At 31.3% G+C, this 26,548-nt stretch overlaps 3 protein-coding genes and 1 pseudogene across 5 annotated transcripts; 1 reads left to right on the top strand and 3 right to left on the bottom strand.

The window, feature by feature from the left end:
- Window positions 1-573: 573 nt before the first annotated feature.
- LOC114163367 (uncharacterized) lies at window positions 574-1,180 on the bottom strand. The gene has a single exon (XM_028047688.2). The coding sequence runs from the start codon at window positions 1,113-1,115 to the stop codon at window positions 666-668; it is 450 nt and encodes a 149-aa protein (XP_027903489.1). The 5' UTR covers window positions 1,116-1,180; the 3' UTR covers window positions 574-665.
- A 1,998-nt stretch (window positions 1,181-3,178) lies between these two features.
- On the top strand, window positions 3,179-9,174 carry LOC114191722 (CBS domain protein with a domain protein (DUF21)). 3 transcript variants are annotated; one of them, XM_085672379.1, is made up of 13 exons: window positions 3,179-3,251; window positions 3,376-3,625; window positions 3,722-3,798; window positions 4,769-4,852; window positions 4,949-5,062; window positions 5,447-5,530; window positions 5,700-5,771; window positions 6,195-6,262; window positions 7,280-7,367; window positions 7,458-7,531; window positions 7,609-7,978; window positions 8,149-8,195; window positions 8,296-9,174. In XM_085672379.1, exons 2-13 carry the CDS (start codon window positions 3,391-3,393, stop codon window positions 8,420-8,422), a joined length of 1,440 nt encoding a protein of 479 aa, XP_085528505.1. In that variant the 5' UTR covers window positions 3,179-3,251; window positions 3,376-3,390; the 3' UTR covers window positions 8,423-9,174. The 3 variants fall into 3 exon arrangements, with proteins under 3 accessions (XP_085528505.1, XP_085528501.1, XP_027936893.1); XM_028081092.2 differs by lacking the exon at window positions 3,179-3,251 and having other exon boundaries at window positions 3,283-3,625; window positions 8,296-8,392; window positions 8,886-9,174; XM_085672375.1 differs by lacking the exon at window positions 3,179-3,251 and having other exon boundaries at window positions 3,282-3,625.
- Window positions 9,175-13,065: 3,891 nt separating this feature from the next.
- Window positions 13,066-13,491, bottom strand: LOC146888966 (small polypeptide DEVIL 14 pseudogene; annotated as a pseudogene).
- A 9,460-nt stretch (window positions 13,492-22,951) lies between these two features.
- On the bottom strand, window positions 22,952-26,496 carry LOC146888965 (putative glutathione peroxidase 5). Its single transcript, XM_085672372.1, has 6 exons — window positions 26,298-26,496; window positions 26,112-26,188; window positions 25,910-25,971; window positions 25,632-25,750; window positions 23,297-23,464; window positions 22,952-23,187 (listed from the first exon to the last, which is right to left on the bottom strand). The coding sequence occupies exons 1-6, from the start codon at window positions 26,349-26,351 to the stop codon at window positions 23,155-23,157; spliced, it is 513 nt and encodes a 170-aa protein (XP_085528498.1). The 5' UTR covers window positions 26,352-26,496; the 3' UTR covers window positions 22,952-23,154.
- Window positions 26,497-26,548: the final 52 nt, after the last annotated feature.

Raw genomic sequence — 26,548 nt, 5'->3', positions numbered from 1 at the left:
TTTTAAAACACGTGATTTCTGGTTTTAGTTTCTGTAAAAGATTTTTCTTTGATTTTCCATCTTCTGAAATTTCAAATCACCGTTCTCTCTTTCAAATATTCATTTTAAGATCGATAAATCACATTTATTTTCCGATATTAAGAGTTTATTTGATACCCACACACTGTTATTCGAAAATCACTAACATAATTAATTAGTATCATATAAATAATAGACATAAAAATAGTCATTTTTTTATTTAGATAAATGAAAAATATTACTTTTTAGACCAACAAAATAAAAACTCATCCATTCACTATGAAAAAAGGTTTTAATTAAACGTCTAAAAATAATGAGTATTAATGTATAATACTTTTTGAAAAGTAAATAAGCCAGGTTGAATATTTTGCATTTTCCACTTTCTTGAAAAATAAAATGATGAGAATTATATTTTCTGGATTTAAATTTGAGCATAATCTGTATGGTTGTTAGGACAAAATATGGCAGTGCAATAATAATATTAAATCTTATTAAAAAGAAGAAGAAGAAGAAGTCTTTAAGAACACACATGTATAGTAAAACTAAACCCAGAAACAAGAAACCATAAGTATAATATGAATCCTTAAAAACTACACAAAACACAAGACAAAGACAAGATTTTCTAACTTAAAATGTGCGACCATGTCTCAGATTGGTGAACCACAAGAGTAAGTGATGTCACATGCGGCTCCAACGTTGAGTGTGTACTGGTGCACGGGTCTGACAAGGAAGGGTGGCAAGCGAAGGAGAAGTTCACACACACATTGGTTGTCGACTTCCTTCGCCCAGCGGCAACAGTTTTCTTCTTCAGGCGTCTGGTGGTGTCTGTGACTGTGTCCATGACGGTGGTTATGTCGGTGGTTATGATTATGGTGTCTCTCTCCGTCACCTTCTGGCGGTGGAGGAGAATCTGCCGGTGGCGCTCCATGCCTGAACGGCAACCTCGAACATGCATAGTTGACCAGTGCAAATTGTGATCCACAGAGAGGACGTGGAGCCTTTGCCACCGGAATAAGTGGCGGTTTTAGTTGGCTCTCCGTCTTTGGTGCTAATGCCAGCAATAGCAGAGCCACTGTTATTAGGTTCAGAATCTCCATGGATCGTGTTGTTTTCCTCTTTTTCAATGTTCATGTGATATGTTACGAACCCTTGGAAGCTGCTTATATACTACTGTCTGTGTTCCTAGGATCTTTTGGTGTTGCTGTTATAAAATGTGTTGTTCTCCAAGAGTGTTCCCTTGTTTCAAGTTTCAAGTTTGTCATGTTTTTTGTGTGTGATGAAGTTTGTTGGTGACAGGGCAATGGTTTTACTCCAATTACCAACCTACCTTCTTCCTCCACAATATTTTTAGTAGTTGTTGTGTGTTAAAGGGTGCTTGCGTTAATTAATATGCATCAAGATTCAACATGCAAAATTTATGAGGATAACAAAAATGAGTTGGAAATATGTAGATATATAAACAAAGGAAATAATTTTTTAACAATTAAATTTTGTCAACTTTCTCTTATATTTTGATGTGTCATTTTTTAAATGGTTTCTCATTTTTTATCTTTTATTTTTTTCATTTTTTTATACTTTTAAACTAATTAGAAAATTGCAGAAATTTATAAAATTTGGTTGTTAACATCCTTATCAAATGTTTAGGATTTTTTTTTTTCTTAGTACTTCAATATTTACATCAACATCCTCCTCAATGAAATAGTATCGTCGTCTATTATTGATTTGTCTAAGTAAACATTTATTTCATTCTTATCAACAATAGATCTAGTTTCATCTGCACTTTAAAATTTGAGAGTATATCACATTAATTATCAAAACAAAATAAAAATAATATAAAAAAGAATCAATAAATATAAAATATTTTAGAAATAATTTTTAATATGTTATGCTTACTTCCTTTCATACTTAAATGAGATAACACAAAGATTTCATTAAATGACAGGTAAAAGAAAAATTAAGATTGACAAATTCTTTATATATTCTTTAAATAATATTTTAAACTTTTCTATCCCTCATTTAATTTTGTGTTCATATATTAAAAGATCCAATATTTTATAGCATAAAGAATAGTTCCAAAATCTAACTCCTTTCCATACCCGAAGTAATCTATAGAAGAACTTATATTATTAACTAAGGCTTTTACTTCCTGCACCACCTCCGCAATGTTTTCCTGCACCCCTCAAATTTTCACATTGGTCATTTTATTCTCTGTAAAAGCGATTTCTAAATTACATATTCCAGAGCAAGTTTTTTGAAATTTTTGGAACAGAATTTTCAGAACACATGAAGTGTACTTCGGGACAAGCTTTTGGAATGAAATTTCTAGGATAAACTTTCTTAAATGCATATAATAATATCTTTTGCAACAAGTTTCATGCAACAACCCTAGGCTACATGTAATGTATTCTCGAAAGAGCTTTTCATAACACAAGAAATAATTTTGGAAAAATGAGTTTTTTTCACATTTTCTCTCCTTTTTCCTCTACAGGAGTGGTGGTGTGATGCAATAATAAACGGTATTTCAATATTTGTTTATTATTATGAGAGTATAGTTAATAAGTACTTCAACAATTTTATCAGACTTCTCTTTAACTCACATTCAAAGTCATTAAAATCTCTGCCATGTGCTTAAACTGAAAAGGAAGTAGCAGGATTTATTGAACATTTCCTTTCCAATAAAGATGATAAATTAATCCTGCACACTAAATTATCATTTTAAATATGAGAGCCATCGTTTAAAAAAGTCAAAAAAGTTTATTTTAGTGAAATTTTTTGGACATTCTGTTTTATCCACTATCTCAAATCATTATCAAACCATCCATTTATAGACCCGTGTATATATCTCGACATGAAAGAATATGTTGAAAGTCCCACCTCGACTAAATATAAAATAATTTTATAATATATAAGTGAGGTACAAACACTACATTACATGTTGGTTTTATGGGGTTGAGTTAAGTTTAAACCCACTTTTGTAGCATAGATATAGAATGAAATAGGATTTGTTACAGGTATAAACTCAAAGTTGTGAAAAATGAAATCTTTTTTCTCTCTATTTGTTCTGGGTGAGTTAATGAAGTGACTCCATTTAAACGGGCTAGTCTTACACAATCCACAATAAACTTGGCCTGGGCCCAACACAATAAAAACGTACCTAAGTTCCAGTGACCACAGATAACGACACATTCTATTTACGTAACAAATGACACGATCAAAATGATATAGAATGGAAGGTACATTTACATTTTCTTAAATATTATTATTGTTATCCTCGTGATGGTGCGTGTTTTTTGTTTTGTTTCTTCGCTACATTAGAGGGAAGTGTGAATTGTTGTTACTTTTTTTGCTTTCCTGAAGTGTAAGCAACAGAGCATGTTGCATGAGCTGAGGGTGGGTATGAGGGAGTTCCGACCAGGGAATTTCGTGTACGATGCTGAGGATATTCCATTTGGGACTCTGTGGTGGTTCCTTTATGCTGGAATTTCTTGCTTGCTTGTTCTCTTCGCTGGGATTATGTCTGGTCTCACTCTTGGATTAATGTCTCTGGGTCTCGTTGACCTTGAGATTCTCCAGCAGAGTGGTTCCTCCACCGAGAAGAAACAAGCTGGTACCCCCCGACCTAACATTCTCAACCAGATATTATATTATGGTAACCTCGTTCTTTTGTTGTTTCTGTCTTTGACCTTTTGGTTCACACTTGCAGCTGCTATTTTGCCGGTTGTTCAGAAGCAGCATCAGTTGCTTGTCACCTTGCTTCTTTGTAACGCCTGTGCCATGGAGGTATTTGCATCTTGGTTTTTGGGAATTCTAGTCCTTGATCAAATGGGTTTTCTTTCTTTGTAAAAGTAATTGCTATCTGATTACACTGCATAATGGGTTTCTTACTGATCAACGGAAGTGTTACCGGAAGTAAATATGTTCTTATGGTGAATTTTTTTATCCTGATTGTTTTGTTGAAGAAATTGTATAGCCTGAACATTTTAATTGTTGCCCTTTTCTTCGGAGGGTTTAATTTAATAGTTCAATTCAATCAACCAACCATCCAACCAACCATCCGACCTACCAACCTACCAACCAACCAACAATTGTCTATTCTTTCAATAATCAAAAAGGCAAAAAGGTACATGATATAGTACAGTACCTTGAATTTAGAATTCGGACAAGTTTTGCTGGCTTGATTTCCCCATTGGAGAATTCTAGGGATTTCATTTTGCACTTCAGTATGGTGTTCAAAGTGTTACACCCGTACTGCTTGTAAATTATATAAGGTAATTATTTAAAGAAGATTATAACTTCTCTACAAAGTCATTTCTTGTTTAACTGAGTCAAAGTCATCATATTTATCTGTACAGCTCTTACAAAAGTACAATGCTAATGAAGTCAGAACTTAGGGTGAAGAAACTGAGAGAAATCTCTGTTCTGAGTTTTTGGATCAGTTTTAGAATAAACCTATTATTAATTTGAAAAAAATCCTGACAAACCTTGATGTATTCAAAGAATTGTAAATATGTGCCCAATGAATAAGTTTATACTGTAGTCAGGTTGAAATTGATGGCACCTTTATTCTCTTGTTCAACAAGAATGATGATCCCAAAAGAGAAAAGAGCTAAAAAAGCCAAATATAACAGATGTCACAGAACCAATAATTTATGTTAACATTGCTTTTGGGTTGCTGATATTATAACAACTAATAATTATTGGCGGATCCTTCATTTTGGTGTTTCCTTTCCTGCCGTTTTTGATTTTGCAGGCACTTCCAATTTACCTTGACAAAATTTTTCATCCGTTTGTGGCAGTACTGTTATCTGTGACTTTTGTTCTCGCTTTTGGAGAGGTACAAATATTTTTCCATTCCAGATTTCTGGCATCACACACAAGTATTTAAGCAGAACATTACACTGACTGTTGTTACAATGCCACTTTGGCATAGGTTATCCCACAAGCTATATGCACGAGATATGGGCTCTATGTTGGTGCTAATTTTGTGGGGCTTGTACGTGTTCTCATGATCATCTGTTATCCAATTGCTTTTCCTATTGGAAAGGTAAGGCCTATGCTTGTCTAAATTCTAATTTTAATTCAAGAAATTATATGCAAATCATATCATTCTCCAAGCCCCAATATACTGTAAAGGTGATACACAAATTCACCCACCCATTACAATGTTGCTTATTGTTTTTATGACTCTGATTATGTATCTATATGCTCAAATAGATTTTTCTTTCAGTTTTCCTAATTACTAGTAATGCCCTATAGTAAAAGAGCTTCTGACAATTTGGATTAGGTTATCCAAGGTTGAACCATTCAGTAGTCATGTTAAACTGTTTTATTTTTGTTCTGAAGACATATGCTATACAGTTCGTAATAGCGGACATTTTTATTTAAAATAAATTGTGGCTTTTGTAGATCTTTACATTTATGCTTCCAGGTTCTGGATGTTTTACTTGGACATAGTCATGCATTATTTAGGCGAGCACAGTTGAAAGCCCTTGTTTCAATCCACAGCCAAGAGGTAATCTGTTTGAATCATGACCATTTTGTATAGCTTTTTAATTTATTACTATGTTAAAAAACAACTTTGATACATTTTATAAAGGAATGCTGATTATTTCTCCATTATAAATTTTCATTTTCTTCAATTGCTTATGTTTCCCTTGACATCTTTTTCTTTACCATTGAAGGCTGGTAAAGGAGGTGAACTCACTCATGACGAGGCAACGATTATCAGCGGAGCACTAGATCTCACGGAGAAGGTAGCTACTGTTGGTTTGGAAAAAGGCATTCTGATAGTTCTATCTCTTGCCATATCTATATGTAACAAAGTGTTTGACAGTTGTCATTTCCTTAAAGACTCCCTACATCAGAATATATAAATGGTGTGAAATTTGCTTCTGATATACCTGGAAAAGTAAAAATATACTGTGCCAATGAGACAATATATGCCCCTAAATGTATGATGGTTTGGCTCTGTGTTTAAAGCCGTAGAATAAGACTATCACGAGTGCCTAAGTTAGGAGAGCATGTTATTCTGGCAAAGAAGTCTATGGATGTGTTATAATTTACCCACTCTTTCAGGACAATCCTCTGTTTTGGTTTCAAAATAAATTTCAAACCCAGATATATGTATTATATTGGCTTGATTTTATAATAGAAAACATTTCTACATCATTATGCAGACTGCTGAGGAGGCCATGACACCAATTGAATCTACATTTTCCTTGGATGTGGCTTCCAAATTGGACTGGTGCGTTTTTTTCTGTTGGCTTTTCTGGTCAGATCGATGTAGCAATCTCAGAAGGCATAGTTATTTCTAACCAAAGTATTGTGGAATGTGCATTACTTGATTTCACTTACCCGGCACAGTTTCGCCTCACTTTATTGGTGTATTATTAAACTAAACTCGTGTATTTGAATTATATGCATGAATATTTTTCTCATTCTTTTTATTTTGCATGATGTACATTGAAGTGACAGAGCATGTAAATCAATGAATGAATTTGTAAAAGCAAGATATGTTGCAGCTGTCCAGTACGGACAGAAAATTATCTGCTGTCAGGAATGTGCTGTGGCATTTCTGTGTTATTAACTAATAACTACGCATACACTCTTATATATATAGAGAGAACGGAATGTAATTGGCTGCTAATACCAATGACTGTGTTTGAATTGATGAAAATGAATGGTATGAAGTGAGAGGAAATGGAATGATATTATGTTCCATTGTTTGGTTGTTTAAATTAGGATGGAACAAAATGGAACTTCATCAAATGCATTGCACTGCATTTCATTTCACCCTAGGGTCCTTTATAAATTTTTAATTTCCCTTCAATTTTGAATGTAGGCATTGACTAATTATTTTATATATTATATAGTGAATTGGAAAAAGGTTTATATTACTTAATATATGATGTTACAAGTAACATTAATTAGTACTTCAGATATTCAGTTAATTCCTGCGCTTAAGTATCAAGTGCTGCTATATTTATCACTTGATTTTCTTATGCATATGATATATATTTGTATTTATTGCTGATTCAGGGATATCACATTCCTTATTTCTTTGGACTAATTAAAAAAGGCTATCCTTTTAGTAGAGTAGTTAGTGTGGGGTTAATTTTCAATAGTGCACCGTTTAGTAAGTTAAGGTAATTGATTTTCTTTAAAACACCTAGTTACCTTTCCTTCTTATGCCCCATTACCTGTCATTTGGCCTACATATATTTTGAGCTGAAGTAAGATTTTTCTTTCTGCTTAATCACAGGGAAGCAATTGGGAAAATTCTTTCACGAGGCCATAGTCGTGTTCCTGTATACAGTGGAAACCCCAAAAATATAATTGGCCTCTTACTAGTGAGTTTTTACACACAGTGAATCCGAAATGCTTAAAAAATGTTTTTCCGGAACTAACTGCTAACAACATTTTACCACTCAATTTGCTAGGTAAAGAACCTTCTTACTGTAAGAGCTGAAACAGAGACCCCAGTCAGTGCTGTTTCCATCCGGAGAATTCCTAGGTTTGACCAATGGTTACCTTATACTTTGTCTACCTAACTCATTCAGTCTACTAAACTGTTTTTCATTACTAATCCAGAGTTCCAGCAGATATGCCTCTATATGATATCCTCAATGAGTTTCAAAAAGGAAGCAGTCATATGGCAGCTGTAGTCAAGGTTACACGAGAGACAAAGTACCCTCTGGCAACTGCTAACATTGAGAAATCCAAGGATAAAGAAGTCATAAAGCAGAGTTCTCAACTAACTATGCCATTACTAGCCAGGTTTTACGAGAAATCAGAAAAGGTTGTCAATATTGACAAACTCTCTAAGCATGCTGCAGAACAACAATTTCAAAAGGATGTCACTGCAACAAATGGTTCCCACCACTCTCTTGACAATTTTGACGATGGGGATGAAGTTATTGGCATCATTACCTTGGAGGACGTGTTTGAAGAACTCCTTCAGGTAGCCTCCACTTGCACTAATCACAGCTCGGTTATCCACTTTTATTATTGTACATTTAAGATTACCTTAGTTACATGGGATTGTTGTGCATTATTGGTGCATCAAAAACAAAGTACCATTTGTTTTTCCTAAGAAGGAAGAAAATTTTTTAATAATTTTCCTCCTTGCAGGAAGAAATTGTGGACGAGACTGATGTGTATATAGATGTACATAGAAGGTGATATAAACTTTTTAGCTTGTTTTTCTTCATCTCTATTTCCATAGCTTTTAAGTGGAAAATGAATATAAGAATAAGGAATGCATGATGAATTTGGCAGAATACGTGTGGCTGCTGTAGCAGCTGCTACATCTGTGGCGCGGGTTCCTTCTGGCCGAAAGTTGGCAGGTCAAAAGCCTGTAGTGACTCAGAATCAGGTTTATGGTTTCTATCTCTCTAAATTTTAGATTGGAGTGGAAATATGACAATTTTGGACTATTTCTACTAAAAGTTTTGTAGAACTTAGAAAGAATTAATATTTTTTTTGTTAAATAACGTAAAAAATGGGTTGGCATTTGGAAATGGTATTTTAAAAGTGAGTTTAAATAATTTTCTAAGAGTAAATATATCCATGCTTATAAAAAATGTAGCAAGTCTCAGATGAAATTAGTCCTACAAATTTTGAAAGATATAAAGTCATACGAATACAAAATTAAAAGAGTGCCTACTACCAAGTCAATTTTCTATCCTCTCATGCCAATCTTCAGGAAAAGTTTACTTTCCATGCCAAGTCATTTCAAGATATTTTCATGAAAGATCATTGAAAATACACTTGAAACTTTTATGCTAGATGCTTCCATTGATACAGTTCTGGTTACAGTTATAGCACTATTTAGATATCTTGTATTGAAATAACGTTGCTTTTCCTAGGGAAATTAAGCGATCAAGAGAAAGTTCGAAGAAGTTTGTGAAGGAATGATTTAAATTAAAGAAGAATATTATTTGAAGATCTTTTGAATCAGACCACCCTTCCTTTATATAGTTGTGTGGCCATTGGTGTGTTTGATGGCATAACACAGGAAGGAGATGTTGGTCATACATTTTGTTTTTGGAAGTCTTTTTATGGACATGTAGGTCCAAAAGTATCAAAGAAAATATATTATTATCTTTTACACTTTTGTTTTCTTAGCAATTTTTGATAATTAATTGTTGAGAATAATCTAAGTGTAATTCTAAATCTCACAGGTAAAGATGATAAAATTATATACTATATGAGATGAAAAATCTATAAATTTAATGTTTTGAGGTTTTTAGTTAAAAGTGGTGTCGATCACTATGTAGGTTTAATTTATGTCACACGTATATAATCTCTCCCTAAACAAACCCTTCAGAAAAAAAGAAAAAAGAAAAAAAAACATCATTAATCACACCTCTTGCCTATCATATGGCTGGGTTCCTTTCATGCTGAGGTGAGATTGCTGCATCTAATTAATTTTCTGTATGACTTCATTGGTGCTGTATTGTCTGTCACTAAGCTTTTGATGTTGGAGTGAGATATAGTATGACAAAGATGATGATTATGGTGGCAAAAGAAAATTAGGATATGAAAAATAGTTGTTTCTCTTAACAGACATATACCAGTATCTTGGCTTTGGCTGTCTCCATTTATTAGAAGAAAATTGTTGTGTCGCTTTCTGTTCACGTGAACTGTTCTATACATCATTCAGCCACTTCGATACAAGTAGTAGGCTTGCCTTTCAAATCTTTTTCTCTGCTTAGAGCAAGTCTTTCTACAACCTCTTATATTTATTAAAGTAAGCCTCCTAGATGTGGACATTTTCAATCTCTCCAAAAATGACTTTGTCATTCAAGTGTTCTGAGTTTGGAGTTATTCAATTGAGTAATGGAGAAACAATTATAAGGTCATTAAGGTGATAATTGTTAGGTTTATAGAGGAAGTTTCACTAAAAAGATACAACACCACTGAGACCTAAGTCCAACCACCCCTTCTCGTATCGGTTCTGATACCACTTGTTAGGTTTATAGAAGGGGTTTCACTAGGGAGACACACCACCAATGAGACTTAAGTCCAACCACATCAGACATTGATATCACTCTCAACCCAAAACCTTAAAGCAATGGATTTATGGGTATTTATCTTTATATAATGTTCAATTTTTTCATTTCTAGTCAATGTGGGACTTAGACTCACTTGAATTTCTAACAATAATATGTTAGGTTTTATATAGGGAGAAATCAGATAGATTAGACATCAATAAATAAAGGAATTCAGAAGTGATAAGGCGACTTAGTAGTTAGATGAAAGGAAAGGGAAAGAAAGAGAAGGAAAGATCGTGAGTTTGATTTTCCTACTAAAATTTGAAAAAAATAAGATTGACTTCTAGAATTTAGAAGAGAGATTCGTCTAAGATATTAAAATAACATTCCACTAAAAAGTTTAAATTAAAATATTTATGAGTCGTTTTACTTGTATATTGTTTTTTTTTCTTAGTATAGGACTTTTAATTTAAATTAAATTTATTTCATAATCATAGATTTTGTTTCCACAAATTGGGGTTATAATTGGGGTGATACATAGTAGGTGAGGGTGTGGGTTTGGTTGGTCGAGTGCAGTGCTAAGATTGCTACCAAACACCATGTTGTCTTCTTTTAGACGAAAAATGTCTGACAAAAACAAAGGGCTTCGATTCAATTCAATACTCAAATTCCTTACACTGTGCAAGATTTTGGTCTACATTTTAACGGTACACACGTCACCACGCATCTCGTTAGAATAATAGCCTAAAAATTTATATTCTTTATTTTTTTCTTATTGCAAGTTCAGCATGTGATTGCCTTTTGCCACTGTGGAATGTCACTTTAAATCCACTTTTTCTGTGTGGATGTAAATAATTTGCACCACAAATTATTTTTCATATACTTTACATTCAACTCAATTATATATATGCATCGAAATAAAAAGAATGGAAATTCTGGTCAAATTGTACTATAAATTAGGCTGCCTGAAAATTATTTATGAAACGTCTCTTAAATAAGTAAAAATTTCACAATTCTAACAATATAATAATAATAATAGTCTTGAAATCTTCTTCTCGATTATGCATAATTATTCTTCCCAGAAAACTTTGCATTCGGAGAGAGAAACACACCGTGTTCATCTAAAATATTTTTGTAAAAGAAAATATCAGATCTAATTGCAGTTAATTTTTTTTTTTAATTTCATGAATTTTGTGTTTGTTTTTCTCAAAATTTATATATCTGCTAATTTGGATCAATATATATTAACTATCTATGAAGTTAGTAGAATAGTGTGACAATATGATGTACCATATTTGTGTTACAATACATTTTTTTTTTTCAAGAAATGAATAGTATCCAAATTAAAATTTCCCATTAACTTATCCAACAACTCAAAATTAATGTAGACAACAAAATTTATGATACAGGTAGAACTACTCCTACTGTCAACACTCTATCTTTTTGAATCCATCCTATCATGCAACATTTGTTATCCCCGATTCAAATTCACCATTCACTAATACTTAACAACAACAAAAATTGAAAATAGGAAAAGAAGTATCTAAAGCCTTAATATTGTAAAATATAATGAATGGTGAACAAATTTATATATAAGTCAAGATATTTCTTTGACTCAAAATAATAAAATTATAAATCTTTATTTATATTACATTTGTTTGAGTTTGTCCCAAATATCACTAATGGGTCTTTATGGAAAGAAATATTAATGAGTGGAAGTGCAAATCTTTCTCTTTATATTTTTCTTAGATGTATATAATTTCAACCCAAAATTTTAAAGTAATAAATTTATGAATCTTGTTCTTTATATATTGTTTCACTTTTTCATTTCTATTTAATATGAGACTTATATTGATACATACATTCCTAACCGAGGTTGTTGGAAATCTTATATTGATTAGAGATAACATTAATTTATAATATATAAGTGAGTGCAAGTCTCACCTTACAAGTTGGTTTTGTAAAGTTGAATTAGGTTTAAATTCTTCTTTTTAACATGGTATCAAAGTCATGAGTTAGAGTCTATCCTAACAAAATTTGTTATTTGTTATGTCTATCACTCAAACGGTTATCGGATCACCTACTAATGTATAGTCTCACGGTTAAGATATAAATGCATCGGTGTGAGAGAGTGTAAGAAATCTCATATCGATTACAAATAAGACTAATTTACAATATTATACAAGTAGGTGCAAACTTATCTTACAATTCGATTTTGTAAAATTGAGTTAGACATAAATTCTTTTTTTTAATATGGTATCAAGGTCACGAGTTGAAGTCTATCCTAGCAAAGTTTTTATTGTTGTTGATTTATTATTCCACCTGTTATTGGATCGTTATGAGATCACCTATTAATGTTTAGTCTCAAACATGGAATATATATATATATATGTCTTGATTTGAGAAAATGTTAAAAGTTTCACATCGACTACAAATAAGACTAACTTACAATATTATATAAGTAAGTGTGAACCTCATTTTACAATCCGTTATATAATATTGAATTTTAAATTTCTAGTTCTTAAGAAAGATGAAAGGTTAAATTTCATGAAATTAAAAAAAATATATTGGAAATAAAAAAAAAATGTAAGTCAAAACATTATTTCTTGTCACACTCAACGACATAAAGCATTACAATCACTTAAAATCGAAAACAACAAACAAAAGGCACAGCGTGATCCTTCCCCTTGTTGCATTCTAGCTTCTCAAAGTATAACCATATTAAAATAAAATAAAATAAAAATCTTAACACGACCACCAGAGGAAAAATGAAAACGACTATAATATAGAATAAATTTTGTAATAATAGAGTAATTTCTAAAAATGCTTATTAATTCTACACCATTGCAAATGAAATGGGAGATCTTACCTTAGATTGGAAAGATACCCCTTCTAAAATTTGAAACTGCTCAAAAGAAGCTACATGATTCGTTTTCTATGCATTAACTGCTTCAGATAGATTAACTTTATAAAAACGAAGCCATTTCCAACACTCTATTTTCCAGAAACATGAATGGATGATAAATTCATAATGTTATACCCTACCCTGATCTTGATGAAACCAAAAAGCTACAGTAAAGATTGAAGTTAAAAAGTGAGTGTCATGTCAAAACTATAATCAATGAAACTGGGGCCAGAGGCCGATTTTACAATCACTTCACCTTAGAATCATTGACTCCTTTTCTTCATACATACACTGATATACACATTAATCACCAAAAACATGGTGAATTGATGAGCAAAATTTGGTAACATGCAGTGGCAGCAAGCAGAGACATCATAGTGTGTAAGAAAACCAAATTACTCATGCCAGCACAAGAGCAACACAGTGCATCTCCAAATGATGTAAAGCCTGGTCCTCTGTTGGCGAATGTACTTGGAACAGCGTCCCCAAGGTCGAAGCTTTGAAGCCCTGAGTGATGAAAACATGGCTGAAGTTGCTGTCATTGAAACTTGGTAAGATGGGTGTTGAAGTTGTGGTTGTGGTCCCAATGGTGATATATAAATATATATAGGGAAAGAGGTTGAAAGGTTGAAGATATGAGTGAATGAAATTTGTGGTGGATTGCATATTGTGGCCCGTGGGTGTGGAAATAGGACATGTCCCACTGTCCACCTAAGATATCTAAGTGACACCTATGACCTTGTCTCCTTATCGCCAAACCCATTTGAGAAGGACTTCTCATCCACTTCTACCAAGTAAGACTCTTCCATGTCCCCTCCTTAATCTCTTTCCCTTAACTTTTCTACCCTGCTTCTATTCACCTACACTGTTTCTTTTCTTATTTTTCCTTCCATTAATTCAGATGTTCTCACACACAACACTTATCATTTCTCTTTTTCTCTCTGTTACAACTGTTCACCAATTCTACCTTCTCATCATTCATGGAATATCTCCTTCTCACTATGTTTTCCATTTGTGGTATCAAAATCCAACACCGTATTCCAAAAATCTTGGTCTGGTTTAACTCAAAAACAACCAGAAATTGGTTAAGCCCATACAGTTGTCAACAGGTAATCACCACACACACATATATATAGGTGTTTTTGAGTTTATATATTTTTCATACATTAGTTATACTCAGAGATCGTGGTTCTATATGGTTATAACAATGGTTTCACACATATAAGACATTTGATAAAACTGACCATTTTTTGTTAGAGTTATGCGGATCATTCCAAAATAAGGCATTTGACACCACTCTTAACCAAAAACCTTAAAGCAATGGATTTATGTGGATCTTTCATTTTATAGAGTGTTTAATTTTGTCTTTTTTACCCACCACTGTTAAGTTTATATATTTTTCATATTTTGGTTATAGTCATTGACAAATTATGATGATTATGATATTGGTCTTACACATATAAGATATTTGACATCACTTTTAACCCAAAATCTTAAGACAATAGGATTATGGGTCTTTCATCTTATGTAGTGTTTAACTTTGTCTTTTCTATCCAATATGAAAATGTGAGACTTTGACTCACACTTAGACTAATTCCAACAATCAATATATATATATATATATATATATATTATTTTTTATTTTATTTTTTATTTTTGATTGTTCCTAAAGGACTCAAATATGTTAAGTTTGGGATATATCTTGGTTCAATCATGCATGGAGATGAAATTACGTATATTATTGAGAGGATTTGATGAGTTTAATAGCCGAGTGAGTTTTGAGAAACTGTTTGTTCATCTGTCACATGATTCAATGTGTGGAGAGGGGACAGAGGGGATAAAGATTATCTAAAGACTTCAATTATAGTGTGAGAGAAATAAGCATTCATAGTTGATGTAAGAAGAATGTGATCTTTTTTTGTTTTGGAATGAAAGTTTGAAAAATATAGAGATGATTTAGATGTGCTAATATCTCTTCATCGAAGGTTTTTCGGTTTATACATATATTTCAAATTATGTTTTAAAGAAGCCTTCATTTTCTCATTTTTCATGTGTTTTTTCTGAGACATGTCTACAAACCATTTTGTTCTTTTCATTTTAAAGCCAACTATTTATCAGATTAAATGTCATTAAAACTAGAAATATATTTTTGATAAAATATTATATGGAGGAAGAGTTTGATGGTAGTTTGATAATTGAGTACATAATTAAGATTGTTTTCTTAAAGGGATCAAAAATATGTTTTTTTGGGATGGTTGAAATTAGCAGGAATTTTGATGTTTAATATTTATTTATCTTTGTCATCTGTATATGTATTATTAGGCCATATTTTGTCTTATTTTCATGCATTAATAATATGAGTTATTAGTAAGTTAGGTAATTAAAAAACAAATCATAGATTATAAAGCCTGCTGTTTGAGGATTGATGGAATAGGAGGGTAGATAAAAAAAATGGTTAAATAAGTTTCTTTTCTCTAATCTATTGTAAAAAAAAAGAGTTTTTTTTTTCTAAATTAGATTAAAAAGTATTTTGTTCTATTTTATGAAAAGTATATAAATCATTCTTCCTATATATGTGGAGACTATAATCCATTTATCACATAAAAAAACATCTACACGTGTCATTTATTGAAAAAAATATATTTTATATTACTTTCATTAAATGCAAAAATTAAATATTTTATAATTTAGTTTAGAAATAAAACATTTTTATAATATTTTGAATATAAAAAACATATTGAACTCATTAAAAAATCACATACGAACCACAATTACTCAAAGATAAATATACTAATAATTCGGGGTAATTTCACAAATATATCTTATCTCCACTATTCAAAATTCAAATTATAGTTAGAAATTTCATATTTAAAAATAAATATATAGTATAGTAACTTATTTTATTATTAAGTTTATTTTATAAGATTATTAAATATAAATTCTAATATATTATCTTTTACAGAATTTTCTCTAGTCTAAATCTTCTAATTTTTGTATATCAGTTTTTGCCAAAAACTGAGATACAAAATTTTTGCTAATTTAAAATTAAATTAGGTAGGTTAGAAATAGAAGAATATGGTGCTCATGAGTCGTGGGCTAAAGAGATCTTTAGGTAAATAATTAAGAGTCTTTTGTAATGTTACGAAAAAAAAAACAAAAATGTTTAGCAACTATATAATATTATGAAACGACAATAGGATTTTTTTTAGCATTCAAGATATTTACACCCAGTTTATGGCAATTGTTGCGTTTACATCAGTACCTTTAAATTTCAACTTTTTAATTTTTGAAAAACAACAAAAGATTATTGCAAAACTTTATCTTCTAATTATTGTTAAAAAGAAAAATTGAAAAGAATGGAGAAAAAGGAGGTTCATCAATTATTCGAAAGCATAAACTACTAAAGAAAACTATTATGTATAAAACAGATAAAATTGATTAAGTTAAAAGATCTCCGTGATAAAATTGATTATGTTTTCTGTCCTTCAACTTTCAATGAAAATTGGAATTAGTCGATCTTCAAAACTTTGGTCCAATTTAGTCTCTCAACTTTAAAATTGTGTGGATTTAGTCCTTTTAACCAAATTTTGTTAAGTTTATTTGACGTTTCAAATGTGTTTCATGATAGTTTCTTAGTTAGTATTGAAGTAAAAATGTGTCAAACGGTATAAACATCTCAAATGTTATGATGAAATGTGTTTGAAACGTTAAATAAACTTAACAAAATTTTCTTGAAATGACTAGATTCACGCAGTTCTAAAGTTGGGAACTAAATTGGATCAAAGTTTCGAGGAGAGACTAATTCCAATTTTCACTTAAAGTTGAAGGACAAAAAACATATTTAACCCTTCTTTTATTTATCGTATTTATCTCTTACTTTATATTTTTTTATCTTTTAAATTTGTTTGCTTTATTTTACCTTTAATCACTTTTATTATATGGTATTTAGATGTGATTTATATTTATGTTCATTTTGCTTTTGAGACCATTTTACTGCTTTCAAATTAGTCTGATGCTATTTATAATTTTGCAACTTATTTCATGAAACTCACATTACTTTACGATTACATATGTTTCCTTACAATTATTGTCCTTCAAACCAAGTTATTTCAATTAATATTTATCATTTCCCGCATTTATTTTATTTTTCAATTAAATTAAAGGTTTTTGTCAGAAAAATAAAAAAATAAAAAATATAGTTAATTTTCATTTATATCTTTTTAATCAAGATGATGAAATTCTAATTATAAGTTTTAATTCTTATAAAATGAATTGAATACTAAAGTATTGATTATGTTATTTTTAATCTACAAAATACTAAAAAGGACTTATAATCGTTTTGGTTAGTAATTAATATATTTAATTCATATTTTCGTCGAAAACAAATTAACTAGCTTTGAAGCATTGTGTTAACACATTGTAAAGAAAAGGGTAATTTGCATACTACCAAAATAAGGATAAATAAACCATTCAAACTTTTCGAGATCAACATTGTTTTGATCTTACCTTCAAGAACCTCATTTTTTCGAGATCAATCCAATCTTTTAGCATCAAAGAACTTTGTTAAGCTTTCACTCTTCATGAATCAACCAAAAAAACTTATCAAAGTTAACAAACCACAATTTTTTTCTAAGAGAGTTTTCTACGTCTTGAAGCTTAATTGGAGGATTCATTCCATCTTTGCAAGCCTTTCAAGATAAAAAGAACTTTAAATTTTTCATCCAAAAACCAACTATCGAAATATCCCAAGGCAAGTTTATATCGTATATTAGTTAGTTTTTATTGAAAGCTTAGGGTCTCTATTAGCAAACCTTATAGTTTTAAGTGTCAAAATCAAAGTTAAAGAAAAGGGTATCAAATCTTCAGAGGAAACTCTTACAACTTAAGAGGATTTTAAGGCACTTCTTTTAAGTTTCTCGGTAGTTAAAACCTTGCTTCTTTTAAAAAGAGATTGATCTTGTCTGTAAATGAAAAGAACAGGACCAGATAAATTTCCACTTGATTTAGAAGAGTAAATGGTCTCATTAGATTTACTGAAAGAAAAGAAAATAAATAGTCTAGTGTTTCGACGAGGGATTTCAATAATTCCAAAAAATTGAAATATATAGTAAATGAATTATTTGTAATTTAATTTTCTCCATTTCTTAAATAATTAGTTTGGATGAAATAATTGAATTATCTTAGATTCTAATTTTCTTGTTTGAATAAAGCAATTCAATTTTTATTTTACAATGAACTTAATCCTACCTTTGAGTCTAACTTAATGTAGCTCGACTTTCAATTTGGTACGACTTATCTTGACTTTTGGTTCAAGTCGATTCGACCTCAACTGGTTTGACTTGGGCCAATTCGAAACAATTCAACCTTGGCATAATTTGAATCAATTTGACCTTAATTGATTTGAACTGATTCGGCCCGAGTTGATTTGACTCAACTTTCAACTCGGATAGATTGGTCTAGGCCAACTCAAGTCAACCTTCACCCAAGGTCCTCTCAGCTCAGAGTCATTTGTTTACACCTTCGTCAGGGCTGACCCAGCTTAAACTTCGGTCGAACCGACTCGAATCAACCTTCGATCTGAGTCAACTCGGCTCGACATGTGACACGAGCCGACTAGGCTCAACCTTGGCCTAGACCAACTCGATGCAGAGCCATCTCGTCTCGACCTTTGTCTGGACCAACTTAGCTCGACCTTTGATTTAGGCTGATTCAGTTGTTCCTATGCTCAGCTCAACCTTCGGCCTCGACCAACTAGGTTGACCTTTAACCCGAACCGACTTGTCTTGACCTTTCGCTCAACCCAACGGATGAAATTTTTATGTCATAACCAATGAAGAATTCACTTGAAGAATTTCAATTTTCTTCTTTTTTATTAATTTACTTCTAATATTTTAATGCTTTCAATCTACTTTTATCCAATTATTTCGTATTTATTTGTTATATTACTTAAAATTTACATGTATCATAATCATTATCGCCAAGCCAAGTTATATCAATTAATCTTTATCATTTTGTATTATTGTTTTAGTTTTTCAATTAAAATTTTTGTTATTTTGTAAATTATCATAAAATGAACAAAAATGGTTAAATTTTACTTTTATCTTTTTAATAAGACGATGGAATTGTTATAATCATAAACATAAATTTTAAGTCTGATGGTAATAAATTAAGTATAAAAACTAATTATGCTGAATATGCAAATTCTGTACGAATACTATGTAAGTTAAAAAATTATAGATCGTTTAACCATATTTAATTCACATTTTCACCGAAAACACTTCTATAATATACAATATTTACCACATTTAGTAAACTATCTAATATGAAAGTACAAAGAGTCATTAGAAAGAAGGATATTACAATACTTTAAAGTAGACTTTAAAATAATAAAAGTTAAATTCAATTATTATACATTCTCTTCTTTTGTCAAATACTTTAAATAAACGCTGACTTTGTTTATAATTTTTTAACAAATGGTTATAATATGATAGTAAATCATTTGAATGTCGCAATGCAATAGCTTAAACGAATATATATATATATATATATATATATATATATATATATATATATATATAATATAAAAATCTAAAGAAGTGTGAGAGAAATTGAAATCGAAGCATTTCTCCGACAAACTAACAATTATTGTGTTTGAAGAATTCTTTTTGTCCCCTTCAATATTCTAGAACCTCTGCCTTTAGACTTGCATCAAAACATAACATAATTTATTTATATCAAATTTTCAAATATTTTTTCTTTATATTTGTTGATTTTAATTTCTAAAATATATTATTCAATTTTATTTTCTTATTTTTCATACCCTAAACCTTACATTGTATAGAAAAAATTGTCTCAACATAATATTCATCTAATAATATATCCCTACGTTTGTACTAATATATAGTATACTTAAGAGATTGAAAACTTTGATAAGTTCCGATTCCAATAGCATTTTATTAAAATTCTTTTTTTACTCAAACATTTGTATTTCTCATTTATCTTCCCTCGCATGTTTTTATCCAATTTCATCTTCTAGGTTTATGACCTATTTATTTTTTTCATGTCATTCAACCGTAGATGCCTGGTTATGTCGGAGAGATTAATAGAAAATAAATAAATTCAAAAAGAAAAACAAGTAAATGTTTCTAATTGCTGCATTAAGAATAGGTAAGAAAAAGAAGGACTTTTTTAAAAGTTGCATAACATGATTGATTTGACAGAAAATAAGAATAATATTAAGCAAAAAAACAATACAAGTAAACCCCACAATTTTCTAAAACTATTTTTTCCCCACTATTTTCTAAAACTATTTTTTCTGTTTTCTATTCACACTAAACGCATCATATTAATATATTTGCCTTCGTCGTTCTCAGTTCAGTCAAACAAAGAAACCATAAATAATAGTTCAAGTATATAAGTCTTAAACGTATATTAATATATCAAATTAATACAATTGATTAGAATAATTATATTTATATATTTTTCAAAATTTAAGATCAAATTGTATCTAAATTTACAACCGTAACAAATTTTACTTCTCTTTTAAAGTTTAAAAATTAAAATCATATTTAATCTACGCGGTGTAAGTTTGTGAGAATTTTATGAGAGATAAAGATAAAGAAGAATGAAAAACTTATAGTAGAAAGTGTTATATATTTATAATTGTATTGCACAATTAATAGCTTTGTTGCAACATTAGCAAGTCTCTCTCTATTTTAAGATGAGTGAGATTTCTTTCACAAGTTATCCCACATTCACATTTGATGGAATATTATTTTTTACACCAAGTTTCAGTTATAGAACAATTTTTTAAAATTCATTCATCACCTGTAAAATGGTGTTTAAATCCTTTTCCAAAAAATAATACTTTCTCATCTTTCTTTTTCTTAATTTCTTTTTTTTTCTTTTTTTTATCCTGATTATTTAAGAGTACTCATTTTACTAGTTTCTCTTGTCTTCAAAATATATTCAAGATACCATTGTTATATCTTAAGAAATTTGTATACGAATAAATCTTTAAAAATAATATTTTTACGCGTCTCGGAAAATTCTTTTATTTTATACTTCTATCAATTTTATACAAATTTGCTATCAGGAAGAAAGTGAGAAAAGAAAATGTTGAGAAGACATGAATGTGTGGAGGGAAGAAGAGAATCTTGGACAGAGAGAAAGCAATGATAATGCAACAAATATCGAAGGATGGTATGTTATTGTTGAATGTGACTGTGAGAAGACACATGCATCTGATTTCCACACGAGGCCAGAATATAAGTAAGAAATAATATTCATGATTCAAAGTCATTCATGAAATCTAGTTACGCATATTCATGCCCACAGTAGATTCCACAGTCACGTGTACTGTGTCGCCGCATGTCGCACCCAAAACCTTGTCACTGTCAAAACAGCTTAATGGCAGCCATGACATCACGTCCAAGCTTCTTTTTTTCTTCATTTCAACCCTTCTTTTCATCATCTTCAGTTCAACCTTCATATTCTCAACTCTCTTTTATTGCAGGTCCCACATCGATTTGTATAAAACTAGTGAAAGAGTGGTATAGGATTTTACTTCCTGCACCCCCGTAATTTCTTCCTGCATCTCTTCGAACTTTTGAAATACTTATTTTGCTATCTGAAAAAGTGATTTTTGGATTACATGTTTTGAAAGCTTTTTGAAACAAAATATACGAAATAAAATTATCACAACAAAATTTCTGGAACAAAGTTTTCAGAACATAATTCTCGGAGCGTATGAATTGTGTTCGGGAATAAATTTTTCAGAATGGGATTGTTGAAAAAAAAAAATCCGGAACTCATAAAATACCTTTCAAAATGATATTTTCAGAATACCCGTACATGAAATGTTTGAAATACATGAAATATGTTCTGGAAAAAAAAATTTAGATTGATTTTTTTTTTCTGCTTTTTCTCTCGTCTTCTCTGGTAGTGGTAGTGATGTGATATGGTACAATGGTACGGTGGTAAGAGGTGTTTGAGTCTAGTAATATTATGGAGATGCAGTTAGTAATTGTGGTGGTGCATAAAGCAATAACCTACGATTTGTAGGGTTCAGTCCAGTACATATGTGAGGTGGGCTTTGTTCCTGGGGCAGCCTGACCCATGTTCAGACTATTGCTTTCTTCACCTCATTTTATAGGTGCACTTATTATTATAATTTAAGGATGAAAATGATCTTTTAAAGTTTTACACTTTCTGGAAAATGTATTTTGGATGATATCCGAAATATATTTTTAAATAATACCTCCAGATACATGTGTTTCAGAATTTGTTTTCAATATATCCTAAAAGTATAAATATTTTAAATTATATTTGTAAATTTGAGTACAAAACCTTACTGGACTAAGTTAAAGAAATAGTTATTTTTCTGAATTTAACTGAGTATTAATAGAATATATATATATATATATATATATATATATATATATATATATATATATATATATATATATATATATATTATATAGATGTAATATGTTGAGTTCTCATTAACAAGCTATGAAATGATTGAGTGATTGTCATAATGGTCACATGGTTCAGTTGCAGTCATTAATCAATGTGATGGTTCACTCACAATCGTAATTGCTTTATTCTTTTTAACTTGGCTTAACCTTTTGGAAATTATTTAGGGAGGTTTATCTGAATGGGGTTTTATCATAGAAGATAAGATGCTAGGGGCCCAATTTTCATTTCATTTTTACTTTTCTTTCGATATACCTTTTACTATCCAACAAAATCCATGTAAGATTCATTCATTATTAGTTTTCAATATATGGCTCACATGAAATGCACCAAATAATAGTGTTCATTATTAACATCTCTCTTTCAATACTTACCTTCCCATAATGGAGTCAACACCAGAAAGAAAATAATAATGAAAATTTCTTTGTCAAATAACACCAGAGTCCAAGTCAAGAATTATTTGATCCCGTGATCAAAATCTAGGGACACTAGTTAGCCTGCACTTTAACCTTTATTCATTTCAACCCAAAGAAAGATCATTTTTAGGTCACAATCATCAAAACAAACAACTCAAACTAATGTTCATTAGTCAGTTTAAAGTGTAACGATTTACATCATAAAACCAAAACAGAATTCTAAAACCCTAGACATGAAATATATAAGAAATCAACACTAGAAGAAACATCTACAAATATACATTCCTTATGTTTCAATCATCTTCAACAAGAGAGCATCAATTTGAAGTGATTGTAGAGTCTTTCATGCCTCCCCCAATGCCATCTTGATGTCCTTCTGTAAAGGCAAAGGAGAATAATTTCAAGTTTGAACATTTTTCACACAAAATATCATTGCATATCCTTAGAGAGCTATGTGAGATAAACAGAGAGAGAGAAAGTAGTACTTCAATGGACAGTGGTGAGGTGGTTGGACCATAACGTTGTAGGACTTTCCCTTCCTTGTCAACCAAAAACTTGGTGAAATTCCACTTTATCCTAGAACACAAAAATCCTGATTTATTTGCTTTAAGGAATTTGTAGACAGGTGCTGTATCAGGTCCATTGACACGTATCTGCAAATAAAAAGGAATTTAATATATGCAGTTAACAACATGATGCTAAATAATGGAAAGTACAGCCATATGTAGTAATACATTTTATGAGGCTCATTTGACAGTACCAAGTATTGACCTTTTTTCTAATATAAACAAAGAATTTAAGAGCAAGACACAAAATTAGAGGATAAGAAATCCTCAAGGGAAAAATTGATAACAAGGGTCAAAGGAGAAAAATGAGGCCAAAAAAGAAAATATCACAAATCATGCAACAAAACATGTTAATCTCTCTGAAGATCCAAGGAAGACATGTTAATCCCCTGAAAAGACCTTTAGCAGAACACCACAAGGAAGCTAAACAATATACATATACTCAATCCCTAATAAGGTTAAAAAACCCTCCCCTGAAAATTCTAGCATTTATTTCCAACCATGTACACCAATGGACTGCAAACAGTGCAGTGCCAAAGCTTTTTGGCACAGCTTTGCCTTTATTTAATAGAAGAAAACTGTAACTACAGACCTGTCCCTCATGGTTCTAGACCAACCCTTTAATGTTAAATGACATGATTTCCAAATTACAGTACAGTTCAGATAAGTAAAGAACATAGCACATTGTCTCAATGCTCATTTGGATTTCATTTCAAGTCAAGTCTTACCTAACATAAGGTATATGGCACTTGCAAGACAGCCTTTTCTTTTCTCAAATTTAATCTCTAAAAAAACAGGGCAGTTTCTGGCACAAATAACACCTTGATAATAGCAAACCCAAAACTCTACCAATTCAGTTTGCTGCACTTATTCTTCTGATACAATGGTGACATGAGATTTTTAACCTATGACCTCTTACGAACTATCTAAATCACTTACATTAGACCTATCTTGGCAACTTGCATAGCTGCATTTATGGACTTGAGTAATAGTTTTCCTGTTCTCGTTTAGAGCATACTGAAAACCATCTCTCAACAGTCATCAACGAGGCTCTATATTTTACAGTAGTACTTAGTCATCTAAACCAATTACAAATTCAATAAGGGCACACTCACAGAACATTAAGCGACAGGAAAACAATAACTGGGGCTTGACTTTACGACACACTGTCAAATCTTACCTATCATTAGAAGCCGAATGTATTTTTACTTTGGCACAACCTGACTCCACAAACATTCCATCCCATCAAAGTAGCATTGCCTAAACCATTAGATATATAACTCCAAGCATATTATTAATACTTTTTTTTTTTTGGTTCCTTATCCTTTTCTTTACATCCTCCTAGTGTTCATGTGAATTGATGCAGACCATGTCTAAGACAAACATATAACAGGCATGGCAACTAATTAGTAATTCTGAATCCAGGCAGATTGCAGATTGCAGATTGTAGATTTATTTGTAATCTACATAACTTTTTATTATTTTCCTTCTAATCCTTTACCCTGATCATATAGATTCAATCAACACACAGATTAAGTTTACTGTGGTTCCAATTGAAAAGTGTGATATATTTAGCTTCAGAGTAGTAGCCCTTCAAACTTCCATTGGAAAGCATACCAAGGAAATACTGACATCGCTTCAATCTGCACTACTCATGGCACTGCATTAAGCAAAGTATTGCAACAATACCTACCACAGCCAAAAGGTTACTAATGTAGTCCATGTTGCCAACTTGCCATAGTAGCATCTGCATGCTTAAATCCCAATTCTGTCTCTCAGCCTACAGCAGAATATGTATCTCTCATTGTTTTGTTACTTAGCTAATACCATTAAGCAATCCTTTACATGAAACTCCCCAGCAGCAGCTCATGCCTCAAGAACTCAAGAATTACTTAGAGCTGCCTATTGACAATCTCTATCACACACTTTTTCACTCCATTAACCAAATTATTCGGCATGTTCTCCAGGACTAATAATTAATAAAAATGCCACAGAAGATGTCTATATCACAGTTTTTAACTTTAAAGGATCCTACGTTGTATTCAGTGGACTCAAACAATAGGGCTTGTTATTCCTTCCCATTTGAAAAATACTAATGACTACCAACTTAAAGCTACTGAACCAATCGGCATTTGATCACAAAATAAAATTAGAACAACAAACCAAAAAATCAATGTATCGTCTTTCTATTAAAAAATCTAGGGCACAAAATCAAGCAGTAGAGCCTTACACAGACAACCAGCATCATACATACCTTTCCAAAAATGGGATACTCAGCCTTGTACCTTGTACAGGCAAATTGCTCTGCCTCTTCGCTATTCCCCGGCTCTTGCTTCAAAAACTGGTTGCATGGAAATGCCAGTATCTCAAAACCTGAGATCAACCAACAAAACACTCTCAAGTATGAATAGTTAAAGATATTCCTTTCAGGCCCTTCAATCCAACCAAGTTCAAAAGTAATTGGTCACTGAAAATACACAAATTTAGGATCCAAGAACATGAAACCCCAACAACTAAACAAAAAAACAGTACCTTTGTCTTTGTATGTGCTGTAAAGCTCAGTTAACTGGGTGTAATTGGAATTCGTAAATCCACTGCAATTCACACCCACAGAATTAATCAGTTAACCCAGGAGCAATAAAAGGAAAAAGAGAATGAAAGGTTGAATTTTTATAGCAAACACAAAGAAAATTGAGTTAGAAAAAAAGAAAGAAAAGGGTGCGTAAAAAAATACCATTTTGAAGCAACGTTAACTACAAGCAGAACCTTCCCCTTGTAGGTGGTGAGGTTCACGTCTCTGCCCTTGGCATCCTGTGCCAACCATGAACCATATGGTGAGAGAATTGTATAATAGTTTCCAAAATCAAATAATAAAAAAATAAGGGTTTTCCGATGTTGAGATTCTGAGTATCTCCTCTACCTTGACCGAGAATTCATGGATGGATTTTTCCGAGACTGATTCAGCAGCACCCATTTCTGAAAAGTGAGAGAAGACTCTTTCCACAACTTTCTCACACTCTGTATATGCTAATATTTGGGTTTACCAATTTGTACTCTCTTTAACTCTTCCACTTCACATTTCATTCATTAGGTTAACTGTCCTCCAGCCATGGCAGGTGGACCACTTATGCGTTTTTTTCATGATTAAAGTTGAGTTGACAAACTTTTCCC

The sequence above is a fragment of the Vigna unguiculata genome, chromosome 1, assembly GCF_037176805.1.
Source record: "Vigna unguiculata cultivar grain cowpea cultivar isolate G323 ecotype 2 chromosome 1, ASM3717680v1, whole genome shotgun sequence".
Lineage (NCBI taxonomy): Eukaryota > Viridiplantae > Streptophyta > Magnoliopsida > Fabales > Fabaceae > Vigna > Vigna unguiculata.
The sequence above is the reverse complement of the archived record's forward strand: the minus strand, read 5'-3'. Positions and strand labels throughout refer to the sequence as shown.

Bases quoted from the DNA above. Each gene is read 5' to 3' on its own strand.
- LOC114163367 (XM_028047688.2), bottom strand. From the start codon at position 1,115: ATGGAGATTCTGAACCTAATAACAGTGGCTCTGCTATTGCTGGCATTA.
- LOC114191722 (XM_085672379.1), top strand. From the start codon at position 3,391: ATGTTGCATGAGCTGAGGGTGGGTATGAGGGAGTTCCGACCAGGGAAT. The intron at 4,853-4,948 runs GTACAAATATTT...ACTTTGGCATAG, and splicing joins TTGTTCTCGCTTTTGGAGAG to GTTATCCCACAAGCTATATG. The intron at 7,368-7,457 runs GTGAGTTTTTAC...TCAATTTGCTAG, and splicing joins ATATAATTGGCCTCTTACTA to GTAAAGAACCTTCTTACTGT.
- LOC146888965 (XM_085672372.1), bottom strand. From the start codon at position 26,351: ATGGGTGCTGCTGAATCAGTCTCGGAAAAATCCATCCATGAATTCTCG. The intron at 25,972-26,111 runs GTATTTTTTTAC...TGTGAATTGCAG, and splicing joins GTTAACGTTGCTTCAAAATG to TGGATTTACGAATTCCAATT. The intron at 25,751-25,909 runs GTACTGTTTTTT...GGTTGATCTCAG, and splicing joins CAGCACATACAAAGACAAAG to GTTTTGAGATACTGGCATTT.